At 43.1% G+C, this 22,145-nt stretch overlaps 1 protein-coding gene across 6 annotated transcripts in view; it reads left to right on the top strand.

The window, feature by feature from the left end:
- Positions 1–22,145, top strand: part of MAMLD1 (mastermind like domain containing 1) — a 253,785-nt gene that overhangs the window by 213,614 nt on the left and 18,026 nt on the right. For 4 of the 6 annotated variants that reach the window (XM_079319018.1, XM_079319017.1, XM_079319016.1 and 1 more), the window contains one exon: positions 4,256–5,983. In XM_079319018.1, the coding sequence (XP_079175144.1) occupies positions 4,376–5,983 (1,608 nt within the window). In that variant the 5' untranslated portion in view covers positions 4,256–4,375. The remainder of the gene's footprint in view (positions 1–4,255; positions 5,984–22,145) is intronic. The other 2 variants (XM_079319021.1, XM_079319020.1) reach the window with 2 other exon arrangements.

Here is a 22,145-nt window from a genome sequence, read left to right as displayed (position 1 = left end):
ACAGCAGCCCCAGAGAGCCCAGCTCAAGGAGGGCACAGCCAGGGACTGGCTTCTCCTGCTGAGGCTATCTTCTCCTCCTTGCACAAAAGAAGCCTGTGGAGCACTCTGCCCACATGGAGGGAATCAGTTTGGTGCAGGGAGGGAGTGTGTGACAAATTAGCTGTTTGTAACCACAGCTGTGCAGCTTCTGTGGACAGAGCAGTGTAAACAGTTATTAGATATTCTGGTTGTGCTGCCATGTCAAGCCAGCAGTGCTGCTCCGGCGTGACTTGGGTCTTTCCCAGAAAGACAGCCTGCTGGTTTGGAAATCACTGCTAAAAGCAAACCTGAGATAATGCAGAACTCCTAATCAGATATTCCCTGGATCAGAGAGCCGCCTTTGTTACCCAGGTATTCCCAAACAGAAGTTAGCCTGCGCATGTCAGTGCATTTTAATGCATTTTGACAATGTTGCAAGAGCCCCTTTGTTGCTTGTCTGCTTCATCCTTGCTGGCACATCTGAATGAAGCTTTCCCAAATTGAGCCATAGGCAGCCTTCAGCCAGCTTAGGAGAGTGAGAGTGTGTGTGTGTGTGTGTGTGTGTGTGTGTGTGTGTGTGTGTGTGTGTGTGTGTGTGTGATGCATTTCTAAAATATTTCCATTCACTTCTCAGGTATTCAATTTGAAACAGAGCTGTCCAAGATACTAATCAGCAAAGGGGAAGAACATGCTTTGGTGTTCTCTTTTCTCTTTTTGTCAAATTGTGTAAAAAAAGAATAGAAGAAAAAGCTGGAATAAATTGGGTCCTTCCTGGGGAATCTGGAACCAGATGAAGGAAATGGATAATAAAAATGTTTTTTGTGAGGAAGAGTCTAGAAAAGCATAGGTAAGCTTCAAAGAGATAGTCTTGCAATGTCTGGGAGTACTGAATGAATGTTCTGTAAAAAACAGCTTCTTGAATTAGTGAGGTCAGGGCCTCCTGGTTCTAAAAGTTGTAGTGCCTTGTTGATGCTCTCCTGCCACCACTGTGGTTGGCGTGTCTGAGCCAGCCAGGGTCCCAGTAACACAAATTTGTGTAACTGTCCCCTGCACTGGTCAGGACTTCTCCAGCAGCATGTGCATGGAGAGCAGTCAGTGGGAGCTGGGGCTCCTCATAGGCAGCACCAGCCCAGAGCATGCTGTGTGAGAGTAACAACCACTGAGGAGTCAGTGGGGAACACTGCAAACAAGCTCTCAGCCAGAGCAAGGAGGGATTTCTGTTTGTAAGGGAAACTTCATTCTTCAGTGCTGGTAACCATTTCTTACACTGGTGATGTGCTTGAAGCAGGATGAAGGTACCCAAGTGCCCCTTTTAACCAAAATTACTCTAGAATTTGTTTAGTTGCTTTAAGGAGCGTATCTTTCTCTCTCAAGTTTGGGGCTGTAGTCAAATCTATCTTAAGCAAAAGCATGTTACTAAATTCTGTGGAGTAATACCTGCCTGCACTGGGAGAAATTCGTCTCCTGGATTTTTTGGTACTTGTGCAAATACTGGCATGGGAAACAGCAATGTTGCTTTTCAAGAGAACATGACACCCAGCTAATTTCACTGCCTCTCTTACAGCAAATCTTCTCAGGAGGGCTAAGCAACAGCATCCTATTTAAAAATCCTGTCCCAGTTTTGGAATACCTGTGCCATCGGAAAGCTATGGCCTTATTTTATCTGTTTATATCTAGTAACAGTCTAGGGGAAATGAAGTTTCATTTTCCCATCACATTTATTCCCCAGTGCAACAGTTAAAAAACTATTTTTCAGAGTGTTTAGAAACCCCACATTTTTCCCTGATAACTCAGAGGATTGGAATGTCCTATGACAAAGGAAAAACTGGCAAGGACATGCATGCCAGCATGTCAGCTGGCCCAGGGTGGGAGATCCCCCACCACTTCCTGCCTGAAGGTTCCCAGGGTGCAACTTGGGGCCACATTCTCTTTTGGATAAGTGAAGCCCCTGTAAATGCTCTCTATACTTGTCTGAGTTTTAAATACATGTAGTTATGCTCTACCAACATGTTTCAGCCTACACAGAGCAACATCTGTTGAAACATGCAATTCTGGCTTAGTTTTAGCAGAGAAAATGAAGGAAAACAATTTCATCCATCACTAGATTAACATTTGGGAGAAGATTTAGGCCCATTTAGGCCCATTTTAGGTTCCATTTCCTAAAGCTAAGACAATTTTGGCCTCATCAGCAAATGTCTGGTGGTGCAGCAGTGTCTGGCTGTGACACTGGGACAGTCTCTCACAGAGCAGCAATCCTGGCCCAGCACAGACACTGCTGCCCAAAGAGGCTCTCAGGTAACCAGACAAGGTGCACTGGAAGCAGCTCTCCTCAGTTCTCTCCACCTGTGGTTTTTGAGCACAGTCCATGTTAAAGCAATGTGACTGAAGATCACCAGAGACAAGCACTAGTAAATCTGTAAGGGACAGGCCTTGAGGAGTAAAGGGAAAATACCCAAAGGTCTCCTTGTCACAATGCCAAAGCTGCTGTGTCTGGTGACTGGAGAGTAGATGAACACCTCCTAAAAGCTGTTCAGCAGCACATTGTAGTCTGCAGAGCTACTGTGATGGTCATGGATAACCAGCTTTTATCATCTCACTGTCTTTCAAATGTCTCTATAAACTGGATACCAGCATGACAATATCTGATACTAATCCCAGACTGCATCTACACCCTGAGCAACTGTAGGCACAAATCTGCCATTGTCCTTCTGCCCACCAATTTAGAAATAAGTGATGAGAGGTGTGAGAGCAGCTGAGTGAGCCACCAGGAAGCCCTGCCACATTCCCAGGTCAGAGCCATACATGTTTGTGGGCAATTTCCTGAAGGTAGGCTGAATTTAGGGGTGGACATCAGCTGTTTGCACAGTGCAGAAGGAGCTGTACATGGTGTGCCCACCCTGTGCCCTACAGCCTTCACACACTCTGTGATGACAGTGCTGTGACACTGTTGTCTGAGACCACCAGTTGTGCAGTGACTGAGGCATAACTGTGATGTGTTTAAAAATGAGTGTAAAATTTGGAAGTTGATCATCTGCAGCATAGCCCTAGAGTGGATCTGGTTATGCTGGGCTTGGTGGGAGGAACTTTCCTGGTGATATGAGCTTTCATGAGATGGGATTTTTCTTTTAATAGCACTACATGATGAAGCACATGCACTTGTAGCCCAGAGCTGGGAGAGGCTTTACTGGGAGCTGGCTTAGAGGAATCAGTGTTCTTTCATTTTCCCATTGCTGATCAGATACTTTTCTACATACTGTTTCCCTCTATTGATAAACAAGGTCATAATGCTTATTTCCCTTAACTTGAAGCAGTAATGTTAAGGTCTGATTAATCTTGTGACATACAGATCATGCTTGTTAAAACTGAAAGCCATAGATGATTCTACGTGGATGAGATTGCCATATCCTGAAATAGTATGAGAAGCATTGTTTTCAGTTTCAGTTTCTTTATATGTAGAAGGCAGGTTTATTTTCCCTAAGATTTGTGAATTTAATACTCCATTTCTTGTAGATCAAGATATTTATATAATTGTATTTTGAAAACATGTCCATTTTTATGAATGAGTGGCAACCCTTCAAAAAGAATGAAGCTCACAATGCCTTAGAATAAACAAAAATTAAGAAGTTTAGCTGTTCTTTACTCTATCTGTAATTTTAAACATCTGTGATTAGGAAGTTTGAAAGTCTGTTTAGATAGATAGCTGAAAATTTGTTTTCTTTTGGTTTGTTTAGAAAGTATGCTAGTTACTTCAGATGTTTGGCCTATAAAGAATGTAAAACAATTTAATTGTCTCAGGTCTGAATTTAATCTGAGTCACTAGCAGAAGGTCACTAAATTGAGTGCAGGGTTTCATTCAGATTTGCCATTTAGACCTAAAAAAATGTTACCATAAAACGTTGGCATGTTTGTTATGCAGGGAGTATAATGTCTTAATTAAAATGCAACCAGAAACTATTTTAAAAACTTCTATTATAGTTCACATGACAGACAGTATTTTGTAGCTTTAACATCTGTTTTAAAGCCAACTCATGAGATTTAGCCTTTGTCTGACTATAACTCTTCATTTCGGTGAAGTAGCACATATTTAAATCCTGAGTGAATTTCTCACATGATTGGCTTTTTAATTGTATGATTTAATTTTCTTTATCTCCAACCCAATGTTGTATTGTGGAGCTTCAGCACATGTCAGAATCTGGTCAATAATGGATCCTTTCATCTTCCTTTTATATTTTCACAGTTACAGGGATCCATTAAAAGAAAACTGGAAGATGATAGCTCTCCTGTCTCCAGTGGCGTGCCTGATGTCACTTTCCCAAATGACAGTAAAAGAGTTTGTCTTGACAGTGTAAACCTTGCCATGAGCCAAGGTGCCAATCCCAGCATGGCATGTCCAGAAATGCAAAGTTCTCCATTCTCCACTGGTCACAGTGCTTCTTCCCTGGGAGTGCTCCTCGAAAACAATCACATGAATGGTGGTGGCACTGGCTCCCCGTTCTTAGTGCCATCCAACACAGAAATAAATCAGAAGGGATCAATAGAAGGGCAAACCAACAGCATTGTCCATTACGATGAGAAAGGAAACAGCTTACAGTCTGTGGATCAAGAGCTGCAAGATCTATTGGAAGAGCTGACCAAAATGCCTGATCCTTCTCCCAATGACCTGGATCTGGAGAAGATTTTGTGCAGCAAGGCTGAAGATCCACTTGGTCTGAGTCATTCCCAACCAAACATAAGTACCACTCCAAAGTCCTCCCCACAGACTTCCCACTTGGAGAACCATGTTGCTAACAAAGATTTTTCTCCAGGCTGCAATCCAGCCAGTGGAGGATCCCCTCAGATGAGACCATCATCTGCTGGAGCTAACTTCCAGGTTCCTCCCTCAAACAAACCTGCTGCATCACCCATCTCTACAGCAGCTCAGAACAAAAACCAGCCACCACCGATGCTCCCAGTACCCTTGCCCAACATGCCTGGCTCCAACTGGCATGCTCAGCAGCTAAAGCAGCTGGCAGCCAGCAAGCAGGTGTCTGGTACCAAGCAACAAGTGCAGGCTCCCAGCTGGCCTACTATGTCTCCTCCTGGTCTCTCTCCACCTTACAGGGCAGGATCATCCCCACACCATCAACCTTTCAGTCCTCAAAACGTTATGGTGTCTGGTATGCCTGCTAATAATTTACCAGGAAACAACATTCAGAGTCCTCAAAACACTCTGCTTTCAAGCATGAGTTCCAGCAGCACCCCATCCAATGGCCCCTCTCCCCCTTATGGCTCTGAGAAGCTCTCCAGTCCTGCTCTGAGCCAGCAGCCCTTCAGCCCTCAGAGCTCCATGCTGCCTGCTCTGACAGCAGCCAGCTTGCCAGCCAGCAGCATTAAAAGTCCACAGAACAACTTGGTTGCCAGCATGCCCTCCACAAATACTGGACCTTCTCCAACATACAGGCCAGAAAAGCTCTCAAGCCCTGCTCTGCATCAGCAACCCTTCAGTCCTCAAGGTACATTAATCTCTAACATCACTCCCACCAGCAACCCCACGAGTATGCAGAATTCGCTTTTTAAATCAATGAGTACAAACCAGACCAAAAATATGAACATAATTATGCAACAGCCATCCAGTAACTTACAGCCAGGTTTGGTGAATGAGAGCCCTGTTAGCCAAGAGCAGTTTTCTTTCAACAACACCAAACCACTGTCTCACTTTGCCTCAGAGCCAGCTACTCAAAAAATGTCTCCTCTGACAGCAGGACAAGGACAGCAGTCCCTCATTCACTATCTCCAGCAGCAGCAGCAGCAGCAGCAGCAGCAGCAGCAGCAGCAGCAGCAGCAGCAGCAGCAGTCTCCAGCCACACAGCAGTCCCAGCAGAACAACAACAGCCAGTTTCTCCAGCAGCAGTTCCGACAGCTAATGCAGCCACATCGGATGCAGAGACAGATGCAGGCTGCCACACTGCCATCTCAAAGCAGACAGGTGAGAACCTCTCTTCTATCTTACATGGCTTACGTGAAAATACCAAATCATTTATTTTCTTATTTTTGCTTTTCCATTTGTGTTTCAAATGAAATGTCACTAAATTTCTGAGGTGTGCACAGTGCATACATGGACAAGGCAATAACAATCTCTGGTGTCATCAGAGCAAATTATTTATTTCTTCAGCTAAGAATGTACCATCATTCCACCATGTGTTTCCTGTTTTAGCTTGGTGGAGAACTTTGTGCTATTTTAAAATATTTTTTTTACATGTATCGGTGATAGTCTCTTATATCATAAACTTATCTCTATATTATAAGCTCCAGAGATATTTTCATTGCATGTTTCATGTTATCTTTTCAGAGGGAATATCTTGTTTTTATCTTAGTGTCCTTCAAAAAATTCATCTCTGTGTTCATGCTTCTGAGGCTAGAAAAGATCAGGTGGGGTGAGAAGTAAAGTTGAAATTTGTCCTTCATGGACAGCAGTCAAACAGTACAGCTCCTGAATAGCAAAGAGGCAGACTTGAAATACCTGTTACTAGCATTTGCCAGAAGCCATTTCTTGTTTTGGATGAGGGCCATTCCCCACCCATGGTGATCTGTGATACCAATCCAGCTGGTAAATGCAAAAATGCAGCTAGCAAAAGAGAGGTACAGCCCTGGTTTCTATCCAGCAACCTTCTCAGTGAGACTCAGTGAGAATCTGCTACTACCCCAGATCAGAGAGAGGTGCTGTGGGCAGGGTCCTGGGAGCAGGGGAGGGCTCGGGAACTGGGTCTGAGAGCAGCCTGGCTGTGAGGAATAAACGTCTTTTTGTTTGGAAGAATAGTTGGAAACACTGAATCTCACCACCAGACCAGGGGCTTTGTTAGGCTGAACCAACACTTTGTGAGATTCCTCCAAGCTGCTTAGCTGTGCACACAACCAGCAACTTGGGAAGGACTGAGAGAGACGCTTCTCTCCCAGCAAAGCAGAGACTGATCACTGAAATTCTGCTGGGATCTGCTTGAGAGCTGAAGTGTGAAATGCACCCTAGAGCCACGTCTTCTTTGCTCTTCTTCTTTGCAAAGTGACTGGTTCTTTAAAAGGGGGATTTCATCAATCTCAGTGTTAACACTGGTGTAACTAAATATCATCATGTCCTGTGGTACCAATGAGAAATAGGGGAATAGTTACTAAATATCAGCTTCTGAGTGGTAAGCCAGTGGGTCGCATTGCCCTTGTGCCTTCTTAGGATCTTTTGCACTTTTGCAAGTTGTGCCCACTCCATTCCCCCTTAGCTCATGCAGCAGGCAGCAGGGAAGGACTGGTGGCTCCTGGAATTTGCTTATGCAGGTGAACAGCAGTGGGGCACACCTAGTGCTCTTTAAAAGGTTACCACTGAAAGGCCCTTTATTCAACAAAGACCTTGAGCAGTTTGTTGCTTCAAGCACATGAAGACCCTGCTTGTGTCTGGTGGGACCCAGATTAAACAGAGAGTAGATCCAGGCCTGTGGGTAGGGATGACTGGAAGGAACAAAGTGCAGCACTTCCATGAGTTACTGCCCACTAGATGTTGTACTCTGCAGGCAGGTGTGGGTGAAGAATACATTCATGATGTTTTCCAGCATCTTGCATGAGGACTAATAAGTTGTTAACCACAGTGACATGATCACTTTTGATCATACGTTCATAACCTTTGAGGTTATTTTTTTTTGGCTTCACCACTGAGTCTGTGAAGTTGGAACATCCTTATTGGACTCCTGAGGTTTCTGTGCCCCAGTTTTCCTTGCTTTGCATTTTAGTCTTATACCTCTGAACCCCTTACATCACTGATTAGACACACACACAATAAATAAATAGATAAATAAATAAATAAATAAATAAATGAAAAATAGAATCCTGAAGTGAGTGTCTAATTGGCCAAAATATTTCTTCTTCAAGCAACTTTCCTGGTGCTCTGCCTGTGCTGCATTTTCAGCTGATTTTCACTGTCAGAGAGAGAGTTATTATAATCTTGCTGCTATCAGTAAAGATCAAGGACAGTTAAGACAATGATTACAGGTGATGAACATTTTACATTTTCAGACTAGTTAGGTAAGCTTATGGTGCCTCCCTCATTTTACAGGGAAGACTTAGTACAATAATTATACACCAGCTGACAATGCTTCAGTTTTACAGTTTGTTGAGCTGCTGAAGAAAGATGGTGGATGTTCAGGAGTGGAGTGTTTTGTAAGGTTTTGATAACTTTACTGCAAATCTCATAGAAAAAAATGAATCCTGAGTGTTGAATTAAAAGAAAGATTACATAGGAAAATTATTCTGTGTAGGATTCCTTAAGTCTGAGATACTTATTATGTTTCTTGGAATCTAGCATGGAGATCTGTTATTTGTCTGCAATAGATTTCTTATTTACATTGAGAGATTGGTACTGAATGTTGGACCCCACCTGCTCTGTACCAGTTTTACTGCATTAGAGTGAAGTAGCCCCAGTGACTGGTTTTGATTTCCAGCAGTGTATCCAGAGCTCAATTTGAGCTTTGAAGAATTTCAATGCCAATTCCCTCCTAAGGCAGGTGATGAATAGGACTTTTCAAGCATAGAGCATTTGTTTCATTAAAAGGCACAATGTTAAAGATTCAGAAGACAGGAAGACAACTTCTGCATTTCAAAAATTAGTAAATTTCTGGCAGAAAATTTCCCTTTTTTAGCTTCATTCATAGAAATTTGCTCAGAGTAACAGCATTCCCTGAAATTTTGTTTAGTGCTTAAAGGTCATCTCCTTCCTCTATGAGTGTGATTGAAAATGTGACTAAAATTTATAAAAAGAAGGCATAGTTATCTCTTCTTTGGAGCAAGAGGTGTGGCTTTGTACAGAAGAAGAATGTGGATGGTGGCCAGTTGGAGGGAGAACAATAAACAATGAAATTTGATCCTTGTAGCCGGCACAGCAACATGGAGAACAGAGCAGAAGCCCTAGACCTAGAACTAGCTGGGTTTTGCTGTTGTTTCACTGTTTCATTAAAGCAAACACTCCACATTCCAAAAGTGTTACTGCTAGTGCGTCACAGCTCTACCATTTTTGTAGTTAGTGATGTGTCTTTTAAGTGTGATCAGTCTGTGTCCCAGATCCTGTCTTGCCTGGACAACTGCTGAATCTGATAGGGCTCATCTCCCCCCTCTGAAGCACTGTCTTTATTGTTGAGCACGGATGGTTTAATTGAGGTGCTGACAGTTTGCATTGTGTGCTAGTGCAAAGCCTGGTGGGGCTAACGCTGCTCTCTGGCAATGGGCAGGTTTTTATTTAATTCTGGTATGGCTGATGCCTGTGAGTGAAATTATACTCAAAGGTCTGGACTCGTAAATCCTGAGTATAAAGATGGTAGTTAATGCCAGAGTCAAAGATAGTCTCCAGAATTATCACACACTGTTTTCAGGGGTAAAGCTTCACCACTTTGCCTTTATGGGCTGTTTCTGGGCACACAAAAAGCTGCATTTGCCCAGGCAGGTTGACTAGCTGGGCATCTCCCTGATTTTCATGTCTAAGTAGTTTGTACTTGCAGATTTGCCATTCTGGAATGTCAGATACACTGGGCCAAATTCTGCCTTGAGCAATGCTGATACAACATCCCACTTCCAGAGGAGCTCTTCTGTCAGTTCCTCCAGTGTAAGAGCAGACACAGGGTTCTGTGGGGGAAGGAGGGATCCCATCCTCCCCTAAGGCAGGAAAACCAGCCAGTGATATTCACAGTTTAAGTCAGGCTGGAGTATAATAAACCCTTTGGGTGACTATTTCTTTTTGAAGCCCAAGCTGATATGAGTTAAAACTTGGGAGTCTCAGGGAGGAGGGCAGGATTGCCCACTCTGTGTGTGAAATGCTGAGAACTAGAACACTGCTGAAAAGGTTGTTTTGTTGGGGGGGATGTAGGTGATAAGCAGCCATTGTCTGGGAGGGACATGCTGTGTCTCTGAGCTCTCTAGGAACCAAATGTGCTATTCTTAGAGCTCACTGCATTCCTGCTAACATCCAGAGAGTTGTACACTGGATTGTCAGTGAAAGGTATATTAGTTTCATCTCCATTGCCAGAAATACTGAGAGAGAAAAAATTACAAGAGAAGAGAGAGAGAGAAAACTAATATTTACAATAAAAGTGGCTGTAATTTTACTACATATGGACTGCATATGAGATAGCGAAGAACATGCTGGAGACTAAAATACCCTTTGAAAAGCAACATATTTCTTTGACTGTGGGAAAAGCAATACAATAACAACACATTATCTGAGTTGGAAGAATAAACTATAGGTTGCAGAGAAACACCAAAACTTCTGAGCTAGATTAAATATACTTTTTTTAAAAGTTAAAAAAATATTCTTTCAGAGCATAAGTTTTCTAAATATAGAAACAAAACTGAAGAAGAAATGTAATAAACAGCACACTGACCCAGATATTGCATGTCAAAGGTTAAATAACTATAATGGAATACAAAATACACCTTTTATTAATATGAAGGAATTGTAATACCATGGCCTGATTTCTAGGTGCCATATATTATGGGAAGTTATTTCTGCCTGTGAAAAGTCAGTGCACTGTGACTGTTAGGTAAGACTGTTCTGACTCAGCAGTACTTTATAAGCTCTGATGCAGGTTCATGAAGAGTTTGGAAAAGCAGACAACACAACCTTCATCATCTGAGTACATATAGTTCTCCTGCAAGTACAGGGGAAAATAATGTTCTATTTGGGATTTCCAAGATGTCACAAGGCATCTTCCTAATCCATAAAACAATTAGAGCATCATGCATTATTAATAAAACCAAAAGTACTGGCCAGATTTTATCTGCAGTTTCAATCCCCTAACGTTTTTCTTCAGGTGTCAAACATTTTTAAAGCCACTTTGAATGAAGTTCTGCTCCTCTCCTCTCCTCTCCTCTCCTCCCCTCTCCTCTCCTCTCCTCTCCTCTCCTCTCCTCTCCTCTCCTCTCCTCTCCTCTCCTCTCCTCTCCTCTCCTCTCCTCTCCTCTCCTCTCCTCTCCTCTCCTCTCCTCTCCTCCTCCTCTCCTCTCCTCTCCTCTCCTCTCCTCTCCTCTCCTCTCCTCTCCTCTCCTCTCCTCTCCTCTCCTCTCCTCTCCTCTCCTCTCCTCCTCTCCTCTCCTCTCCTCTCCTCTCCTCTCCTCTCCTCTCCTCTCCTCTCCTCTCCTCTCCTCTCCTCTCCTCTCCTCTCCTCTCCTCTCCTCTCCTCCCCTCTCTCTCCCCTCTTCTCTCTCTCCCCTCTTCTCTCTCTTTCCCTTTTCTTATTTCTGGGGAAGCAGGTTTTAAAAATACTACCTTTTTTTTTTTTTTTTACCAATGCTGTGAGGAGGAAGCCAGATTTGATTTCAAAGGACAATGGTAGCACAATACCAAAGCAACCCTTTGAGGGTTGGAGAGCTTTTGAAGGCAAAGCAACAAGCTCTTTCACTAATTAAGTGCCTTTGAATAGGGGAATAAAGGAAGCTGGTGATGAATCTGGATTACAGAGAGAAATAAGGCTGAGACTGGAGTTTGACATCTCCACAGATGTAAAAACATCTCTTGAATGGTCATTTCTGAATTTATATTTACCTGAGCATATGCAAGTGAATTGATATTTTTTCAAACTTGGGGATTCTCTGTTCTGTTCTCAAGAGAGTCTGAGAGGAGCATCTTCTTTCTTCCCTCCCCTGTGAATAAATAATGTCAGATAATTTTGGAAAGTAAGTAAACTTGTGGAACAAAAAAGGGTATTTGGTCTCAACATATGAACAGTAATACAACATTTTCAGAAGTGCAGTAATCAAGATAAAAAAACCCCTTAATTAACATTTGATCTTCTGACCCTGTTGTTCTTTCGCAGCGGGTTTTTTTTTTTTTTTTCATTGCTTTTATTGTCTTCTTGTGTTTCATTTTGGGTATTTCAAAGCATTCTCCTGTTGTAGTGGAGCCCTTGCAGTCATGTCTTAACCTTCCCACTTCTTTGGCTTGCATTTTAAGATGTTTGCAGGTACTGATCTTTCCAACAGCTCTGCCTAATGCACTCATAATTCCTTCCAGTTTTTCTCTCTGTTGTGCCAAGCACCCTTGGACACCACACAGCACATCATTAGGGGAAGCAGTCTACAGAGGAGAAGCTTGTAAATAGACCAAATCCTTCTAAACACCATGTGAGGATCATCCTCCCCAACTCACCATCACCCACCTTTTGGATCTGAAATTAATGTGGACACTACACCAAAGCTGCAGCACTTTCCTCGATTCAGATGTATCTTTCCCTTGGTTACAACCTGTTTAATAAAGGGAAGGTGTTCTGCCAGCAATTGAGCATTTAGGACACAGACAACTCTATGGGAATCTCACACTGGACAAATTAAAGTCCAATTGGAAAGAAAAAAGAGGCTCAGGAGGACTCATTGTAAACACCAGTGAGGGGTGCTGGAGACCTTCAGGGAAGTCTTTCTTTTGTTGTGTGCAGGACAATGAAGTGATTTCTGCAGGGCTGAGGGAGGGTTGTCCAGGGTGGAGGAGGAGGAAGCAGTGCTCATATGCTATGAACACGTAGAGGGAAATGTGACTTACCCAGAGAAATGTAGGGCAAGGTGCTGCATTTCAGCCTGACGTGCTGCCTGTGATGTTTGCAGGTGCTCAAGGCAGAGGCTGTGCCTCAGGGCTGTGTCCCTGCTCCAGTCCAAGCACGGCCACAGAGCCCGGGGTGAGCACAGGAGGGGGAGCCATGGTGTGGGGGTTCTGTATGACCCCTGAAAACCTCTTGCTTTTGTGATTCTCAGCTCTAAGGAACAGACAACTCCTTCTACTCTGCAGTGCAGGATGGGAGACAACCTAATCTCCCACAGGTATAGGGTAGGTGGTACTGCCATGCTGAAAAATGTCTGATTGACCAGGTCCCCAAACCCCTCTGACCCTTCCAGCCCAGGTGGGCAGTTCCTCTCAGGTTTTCCAGGGAGCTTAGTAGCAGTTCACAAGTGTTCTGGGCTAAACATCAGCTGAGTCAGGCCCCATCTGCAGATTTTCTTGCCTTTTTTTCTCCCACATAACCGAGATTGCTTTCTTTATTATCACTGATTAAAAAAAATATATCCGTATGCAGAAATCTTTAATTAAAAGCAGTTGAGCAAAAGGCTTTGAACATACATATTTTCTCAGTTGTGCTCTTGGATACAATGAAGTTTTAAACATCCTGGAAATCTAGGGAATACTCGACAACCTTCTCACTGCTTGGCTTCAGGATGAATGCCATAACCTACTTCTGTGTATCATTCTTAAAAATAACAACGTGTAGAGTGGTTAGTGATGGGTAAGGTACATGCTCACAAGTGAGCACACCCAAAATTCTTGCATTGCAAAGATGTGTTAATGGCCTAGTGTGCTGAGGAATAGAAATGAGGAGATGGTTTCCATTACCCTTTTGTACACCCAACTAATTCCAACTGTGCTGTAAATCCCCATTAATATCAGGACATCTTCATTCTATTTTTCCCATGTTTTTGGAAGGTAGGGTTGTATGCTGTCTGTATTTTCTGCCTCTTTTCAATAAATGACAGTTTGGGGAGCTTGTGTTGAACTAAAAGCAGTCTGGCTTTTGGAAAATGTGCTCACTTCCCTAAAATCATGCCCTATTCATTGCCTCAAATTTGATGCCTAAATTAATAAATAATTTTAATACTTTCCACAGTGATACTGTAAGAGCACAGTATCTAACCTTGATTTTTGGGGTGTTTTCTATCTGGTATTGTCTTGTCATGGTCTAAAATTATATCAGTACTTCACAAAGCAAAAATATGTACAGAACCAAAGTCCAATTTAACAAATAGAATAGAGGCAAACAAGTGTGTAGGAGAGTCCCTGGGATGCTGTTAATGCCATGCCTGGCTCCAGCTGGTGCTCCAGCAGGGCAGGGTGACAGGAGAAGCCACTTTGCCTTCCTGTTCTGCTCCTCTGTTATTCCTGCCTGGCTGCAGTGAACACTGCATACCAGCTCAAAGTACAAACATGTTTTGATTCATATGCAATACCTAGAAATAACTTTCCTGGTAAAATGAACTCTGTGAGTTTTTGGGGGTTTTTTTTTTCCTTTGGGCATTTTGGAGAAATTTCAGTGTGTGGGTGGGGGAAAACAAAGCTGTGGCTGTAAACAGGAACTGATATTGTCTGTGGGACTGAATGGGGAGAGAAACTGAACTGGCCTCGGTGATTCTCTCCTACATCTGTGAGTGTGGAAACACTGGGACGATTCACAGTTTGCTGATTAATACAGCAGCAAGCAAAATGGGGTGAATTAACAGGCATTACAGAGCTGCACTGGGTGGCAAATACCTCCCCAGAACAAATGATGTTTCATGAAGATTGCTTAGAGAAAGAGGTAATGGGTCTTAAATACGAATTAGAAGCAGTCCCATCAAAGCTGTTAACATTAAGGTTTGAAAGCCAAACACTATTATGAGCTGTTTTCAAAAACTGTACATTTAAGAAGCCTATCAGTCTATCCTGATGGCTGTGTGATATTTCTGTCTCAAGCACTTTGGATATTTCAAGCAGCCAGCACTAATAATTGACAGAAATCCACAATCAGAATGCAGCAGCCCTCCTTAGGGCTTTAAAGGCTAATCACTCTATTACATGTTTTAAAGTTAAATTTTTTATAGCACATATAAGCAAATATCGTCATTATCAGTACATAATTCTGAAAAGCACTACCATTAACAAGAAGTAATCCTGTATTGCAATTTAACCCTTGGCATATAGGAATGTTAAAGAATGAAGGTAATAAATGCATTACTTCAGTATAAATAATATTCTCAGTATAACCAGCAAAATTATTTAACATCTGTCATTGAATTAATGAAAATGCAATTCTTTGGATCAGTGTCAGGCAGATGCAGATATGAATGCAGGTTATGCACAAGCTGTGCTGAGTTATTTTTCCCCACTACAGAACTGATGAGAGACCCACAAGGAGGTTAAGCCCTTTAATATAGCTGCAATAGTGTGATATCCTGGCCTAAGACATTACATTAACAGCTTGATCTTGTAAAGATTCAAACACACGCCTAAATTTACGCAGTGGGAGGTCATTCCAGGACGACTGCAGGATTATTTCTAAGAGCAGAGTGAATCATGTATGTATCTAAGCTTTGTATGCTCAAGAAAGACCAAAGGTCTCTCCAGAGGTGGAGCAGAAGGGTGCAGCAAGGGACTGAGCAGTCACTGGCAATGCTGCAGCAAAAAAAAAAGAGAGGGAGTTGGAAACTTTGATGCAGTTGTTCCTGCCTTAGTTCAAGTTTACATTTGAATTATTTTTTACTTTTCTGGTGATTTTGTTGTTGTTGTTGTTACTGGGTTTTTTTCCCTCTAGGGGTTAGTACCAGCATTTTACAAACTTGTCAAGCTTTAAATAAATTAATCAGTCCAGGAATTATTTGAAGTCCTCTTGTGTTTGTTTTTTAAAGTCATCAATTGCAGAAGGGAAATTTGCCCCTTGTAGGAAGAAAAGCTGCCCCATGCTGTCAGGCACAGCAAGAAAAAAAGCAAATGGGGAAAATTTTTTTAACAAAACACTTTTTCCCTCTCTTTTATGATTAGCAGGCTGCTAATGTTAATGTGTTTTTTCCCTATCCAGCAAGATGAGGACATACTACCCTGTAATATCACTAGTATGTATCCCTGTCATAAACAAATCAATTTCTCTTAGTGCTTAATTACTCAGGGCTTTTGAAAGCTTATCTTTGCATAATTATGTTTAATATTTCCTTTACTCTTTGGCATTAAGAATAAACAGTTACAGCACTGGGTTGAAGGGTAGTTTACAGGGCACTCATACTCAGGCAGTCTGTTTTCTCTCCCTGTTGCTCTGAAGGCTGTGTTTAAGCAATGAATGAACAATCATATGAGCATTATTATTTAGTTTCATACAACTCCCTTTTTCCCCTCCTTTTCTGCTCAGTCAGCACATTTTCTGCAGTGGCATTGTAGTTTTCTACATGAAATTGTGTGATGAGTATGATATACTTTTTTCTCCTTTCCCTCCTCCCCCAAGAGATGCCCTGTAACTTCCTCTATTAGTCCATTAATAGCCGTAGCTCAAAATTCAATCTGATCAAAGGAGCAGAACGAGGTTGAAAAGTGCAGATTCTAGGAATTGACTTGCCTGTTTAGATTCCCTGCTGAGCTCATTTGGAGCTGGAATTCAGCTATTGCTGCTGTATTTCTCAGCCTTGGCTCGGCGCTGGCGCAGCGCTCAGGGCTGTGCCAGGGAGTGCAGAAGGCACAGTGGGCACTGATTCCCCCATCCCAGACCAGCCCTGCCAGAGCAGCATCCATCCCCTGCACCAGCACAATACCCACTAATCTTGGCTTGGTGTGATTAGAAAGTCACTGTTTACATTGCTTTGGTTACTTGACTACAGGAAGAGTGGAGAACCAGTTCACTGAAGGAGTAAATCCTGATGATTCTGTTTTTAGTTTAAGCATCAAGTTTCTACCTCCAGAAGATCTTTTTCTAAGGTTGGGGCGCATGCTACAAGTGGGAAAGCAAGAATTAAAACAAAATATAAATGGGAAATTTGTAAACAACATGAAGTTTCTTGTAAAAGTTTTCTTTATGCTGTAATGAGTCACTTCAGGAATAAAGTTGGTGTTAATGCCTATTTATACATGCAGTTAGAAACTGGTGCTGTTTTCCCTCATTAAGTCTTGTTTTTCTTGTTTGCTTAAGGCAAAAATGCAAACTGCCCATACCTGTGGTGTTTGCTACAGAATAACATCTGTTTTTGCAATTCTTACACATATCAAATTCCTGTTGATGTAACTGGGAGTACAAGCTCTCCAGGAATAGTGTTGGACTCTTGATGTCATTATTTGTGATTCTAGAGTTCCCCAAAGTGTGCTAATATCTCTCAAATGCAGTCACTTTACATGTAAGTTCTTATCTCATTAATGTGAATTATTGTTAAAGTTACTGTGCTTTAGTTTATGGAGAACTAAATAATAATACTCAAATTTCATCCTTTATAAAGCATTTATCAGAATGGCGGGCTAAAATCTTACCTTCACTATGATTTCTTTTTTTTTTCTACTTATGAGAACAGTATTGAGACATATCATAAGATGAAATGCTGTCTAGCTGCATTTAAAATACACATTTTGCATATTTCTGTCTTGATCAAGCTGGGGGAAGGTATATACCTGCTGCCTAGATTACTGTCAAACATAACTGAAAGTAGAGTTGAATTGTGCTCTGTTCTCCTCACAGACCCTATTTGCTCCTCTGATTGGGTACTAAAAGGCTTTTATTGCCCTGCCTCACTAACATTTTCCAAATAAAACTTTTTTTGCCAGTTTCTGAAAAAATAGCAAAACAAGTACCACCTTAGACAGGCTGGAAGGAATCCTGTGCCATGGATTATAAAGCAAAACAATTGGCCAGAAAAAGGAATTAAAGTAATCCCTGATATTAGGAACATGAAAAGGAGACGACCTTCTGTATATGTGAGTTTCTAACCCAGCTGCACCACAGGCTCCTGTCTATGGCTGTTTCTCCACACCTTTACTGGGCAGAAAACAAAAGCCCAGCCGTTCTGCTGGGAAACTGGAACACATGCTTGCAAATGTTACAGACTTTAAATGCATTGTATTTTTAACAGCAGTTCATGATTGGAATGACAGGAAGGAAACGAGCAGAAAACATGCTATTCTATCTCTATATAAAATCTTGCTTGTGAAAGATACAGTTACCACAATAATGATGGGACGCCAATTGATTCATTGTTCTGGGAGACAAGTGCTGAGCTGGAGAGCCAGCGGGGTCATTTTCTTGCTCCAGCTCCACTTCGGTTGTTTGCTGAGGAAGGGCAGGAGAGGGTTATAAAGCTGCTGCCACTTCATTCTGTTCATGTTTTTCCTCAGAAAAGAAGAAACGCCACCAGCCAAGATCTTTTTCCTTTGGAAATTGTGGCTGGGAAGGGCCCTTTTGGCTCGTCAGACAAAGTGGGCAGTCAGACAGCCCCTTTCCTGAATACCAGGCAGGCACCAGACGGCTGAAGGAAGAGAGGCACCAGGCTGAATTAGATTGCCTCCTGCTTTGGACTGTACGGCAGGGAAGCAAGCTTAATTGCTTTGCAGCTGTTCATTTTTTCCCCTTCTCCCCCCCCTGCCTCCTCTCCCTCCTCCCAGCTGGCTCCAGAGGCAGTCCCTGCTCCTGCCCCTGGAAACCTCCCCAATTTAGGGGCAGAGTATCAGAGGTTTGTGGACTCATTTTTATCAGTCCTCTTTCTTCATGCCTTGCAGCAAATCGGAGCAGAAAGGAAAGTATTAAGGAAAAATTGCTGTAACTTAGTGGTTTGTTGTTTTTTCCTGGGTTAGTTGGTGCCCTGGTTTCTGAAAGGTGCTAGGACAGGGGCAGGGCAGCACCAAGCAGGTGGCTCAGGTGGCATCATATCAGCAAAGGCAGCAGGGTGTCATCACCAGCAGGGCCTGGTATCCTGTCTGAGCAGACAAACCTGGAGAGCCTTCAAATGAGCCCCCTGTGATGTGGCACTCCCTGCAGCAGGATTTACAAGACATTTGGGGTTTGCTCTCCAGAGCTGCCACTCCCTTTACAGAGCTCTGCCAGCCTCCTGCCATGTACTGTGACTGTCAGCTGAGGCTGGTTTGGTGATGGTAAAAAAGCCTCAATACTGAAATGGTCTCACTATAACTATTCAGGACAATGCAATGCTCTTTTGAACCTTGAAGAACTCTGCAAGTTCTCCAGTCCTCAAAAACTGCTCAGGCCAGACTTGTAATTCGCATGTATCTATAATCCCAAACTGTCTGAACCTCACGTTTGTTCAGGAAACAAAGTTTGTCTTCTTAACTGCTCTCACTCCCAGATTTAAAAATTTTATTTTGTTTCCATGCTGGAGCAATGAGGCTGTGGGCAGCACTGCTCACCTGCTCTGCAGAGAGGGGCTCTGCTCACCTGCTACTCAGCCAGTCTTCTCAGTTCTGTTCACCTCCAGAGCAATGTCAACCTAACCCAGTTTTTCAGCTGGAACTGAGTGCTGCAGGCAAGCTTTGGAGATGTCTCTTTAATTCCTAAACTTGTAGAATTTTGTGAATATTTTCCCTCCAGTTCTACTGACTCATGCAGCCCAGGGAGTGGAGACAGTGAGAGAACATGAAGACTGTAAACCCAGGCCTAATTTACTTATCTGGTAAAGCCAGTTGTCAGGAAGCCTTTCACCTCTCTGTCCACAAAGATAGTGCCTCCTGTGAGTCTGTTTGGCCTCCCAGGTATAAACATGGCATCAGTAGTACTTGACTGTCCTAGGCCAGTGCAGCTCCTGTGCTGCAATGCCCTGTTTGGGTGACAGCATTCCAATGGGAAATGCTGCTGAGCACACAGCCCAGTGCAGGGTACATAGCTCTCTGTTGTTGGAGGCACAGGCTGTGTGGCACACTAATCTCTGTATTCTGGACCTGTTTACTGCTTATTTTTTATTATATCCTTAACAGCCTAAACCAGACAGAAATGTAAATGGGGATCATTGCTCAGTGCCACTGGGGAGACTGAGGGTATCATTCCTGGAAAGGGAGTGTAGCTACAAGATGCTTCGGTGCTCAGAGATATTCATGTCTGTAAGAAATGGTTTTAGAAATAAGTTACAATAGCATGGCAGTGACTTTTTTTCCACCATAATCTGTTTAACATGCAGCTGTGATAGCTCTGCCAGTTAGATTTGAATTGAAACTGGCTCCACAAGGTACAAAGGCTCTCGAGCCACATTGCTGCGACCGGAAATCCATTGTGGCTCCTGATTAGTGCTGGTGAAATCGGAAACCTTTCTTTGGGCAGATAATGATCTCACAAATGAAAATATAACCTGCTAATCCTGAATTTTAACAGGATGGTTATGCAACCCCAGGCCAAATCCAGGATGTGTCTTACCTGTGCACCCCTTGGTCAGAAAGGCTTTGCTGATAGGGAAGGATGGGTTTGGACCCCTGCAGTACCCTCTCCTTAGAGCTCCCCTGCTTAATGCCAGGCCTGTGGCCAGAGGCAGCAGAGGGGTGATGGGGGTGAGACTGAGTAACGAAATTTGGGTTCACATGTTGGGACCACCCCTCTGAACTTCTTGGCTGAAGTACCTTAAGATTGGGCCTCTGTTTAATGTTCCTCCCCATGACAATCACCACTGCCAAAAGTCAGGTGGTCTGGCTGGGGCTATCTATGTTTTTGCAGTCCCATAATAATCCCTTTAATTATGGGTAACAATAGGTTCGGTTTTTTCCTATGTTAGTAACAAGTTCCGGGGTATAAATAACTCTGCAATTAAAATACCCAACAATTTACCATTTGACACCTATGCAGTCTGCTGGAGTCTCAGCTGTGCAAGGAATTTTTTCTCCTGCCGTGAATATTTTATAATTGGTCTACAAAGAGGACATTGATGCTCCAGTCATTAAGAAATTACAACCAAGGTATATGCTGGCACCAGGGAGCAGAGAACAAATAGCTGGGGCTGTGCTGCAGCTGGAGGGAGCGTTCCTTTCAGACCTGCAGCCCTGGTTTGTTTGACTAGTTCTCTATATTGACCTTTGCTTTTTAAGAAAAACACAAACAAAGAGTATTGCTTTCTTATAGGACCCATTAACTCCTTCAGAGGCTTTGTGGTGCCTGTTGATGAGAGCAGCACACGCGTGGCCAAGTACTGCACCCTGGAGCACCTCTGCTGTTCTGCTTTCGTTGGGTGTTTGCAGAGAGAACCTGCATGGCCCCTCCTTTGTGCTTTTGGAAGAGGCAGTCTGTATGTAAATACATGGAAATAGGCGTAGTCACATTTGCCAAGGAGATAGGTGTGATGGGCAGAAGGAAATTGGCATATACTTTCCGTGGGGAGGCATAGAGTCCCAAGTATCATTTCCGAGACAGCCTGAAATGTGTTTGATGTGGAGCCTGCAAATGGAGTTGCTTAAACATACCACTGTGCCTAAAAATATAAAAATAAAAGCAGTGCTATTTTAAGACTTGAGAATCAGTGATTATAAATAGCCCAACTTGTGTTTTACTTCTGTATGGGTGTGTCAGTCCTTAAACATTAGCACAACTGTCACTTCCCTTTGAAGTGGCTTGTTGCTAATGACTGCAGCTGGAGCCTCCTCTGCATCCCCCGTTCTCCCGATAAGCACAGGGCACTGAGAAGGTGCTCTCCAGGCTGAGTCCATCACACCAGCCCTCAAAGGGCAAGCTTGGGCCTTCAAGCACACACGAATGGGAGGTGGGTGCAAGCTGGCAGGGAGCTGCAGAGCTGGGATTCAGTGGAGGGAAGCAGTGCTGGCCAAGTCCAGCAAAGATGGACTTTTTTTCTGTACCCCAGAAAAAAAGGCAAAACAGTTGTGTGGTTAAGCACTGGTTTGGGCCTTGTGAGCTGTGGGTTTAGTGTTGTCATTTGTCCTCCGTGACTGGTTAGGATACATCTTTCTGCTCCCATCATTTGGACTCTCTTGGGGCCAGTGGAGAAAAAGATGTGTAGAGAGTAATTTCAGCTCACCGTAATGTGTACCTCGAAGATGTGGAGGACAGGTTGCAGTGAGGGAAGCTTGAAGAACAACACCAAGGCTTGGCCCTTGTCTGCTGGAGATGGCTTTATTCCCAGTCTGTGGAGGGAGCAGCAGCTCTGGTGACCCAATACGTAAAAGTAAATTAAGTTGAAAGTCACACAGGTACCTTAAATAGCTGACTTTTCGACTTTCAAAAATTGCTTTTGTTTCTGTCTGTTATTCCAGTGTGGGGGCTGGAAAGAAGCACCTCTGATGGTGTGTTCCACTGCCTCCACACTGCAGGTTAGAGGCGGGGGACAGGCTCTTCCTTGGAGGCTGTTTCCAAGAGGAATTCTGGCTGACTCTTGCACCAAGTAATTATATGTTTATTTGCAATACATGGAGCCAGGAGCTGTCTCTGGGTGATAGGGATCTGGAGACCAGTAAACAAAAAAAGGCAAGGTTGGAACTCAAACTGTGAGAAGAGTTGTTTGGGTCTAAAGAAAACAATTATAAACCAAATAATGGTGATGCTTAAAAAGGTCTGGAGTGGTGTATGCCAGGACAAGGTGCAAATCTATCTGCCAACCCCCTGCACTGGTAGGATGCTATAATCTTAATTATTCTCACA

This window comes from Erithacus rubecula, assembly GCF_903797595.1.
Source record: "Erithacus rubecula genome assembly, chromosome: 15".
NCBI lineage: Eukaryota > Metazoa > Chordata > Aves > Passeriformes > Muscicapidae > Erithacus > Erithacus rubecula.
This window is presented reverse-complemented; position numbering and strand designations above follow the sequence as displayed.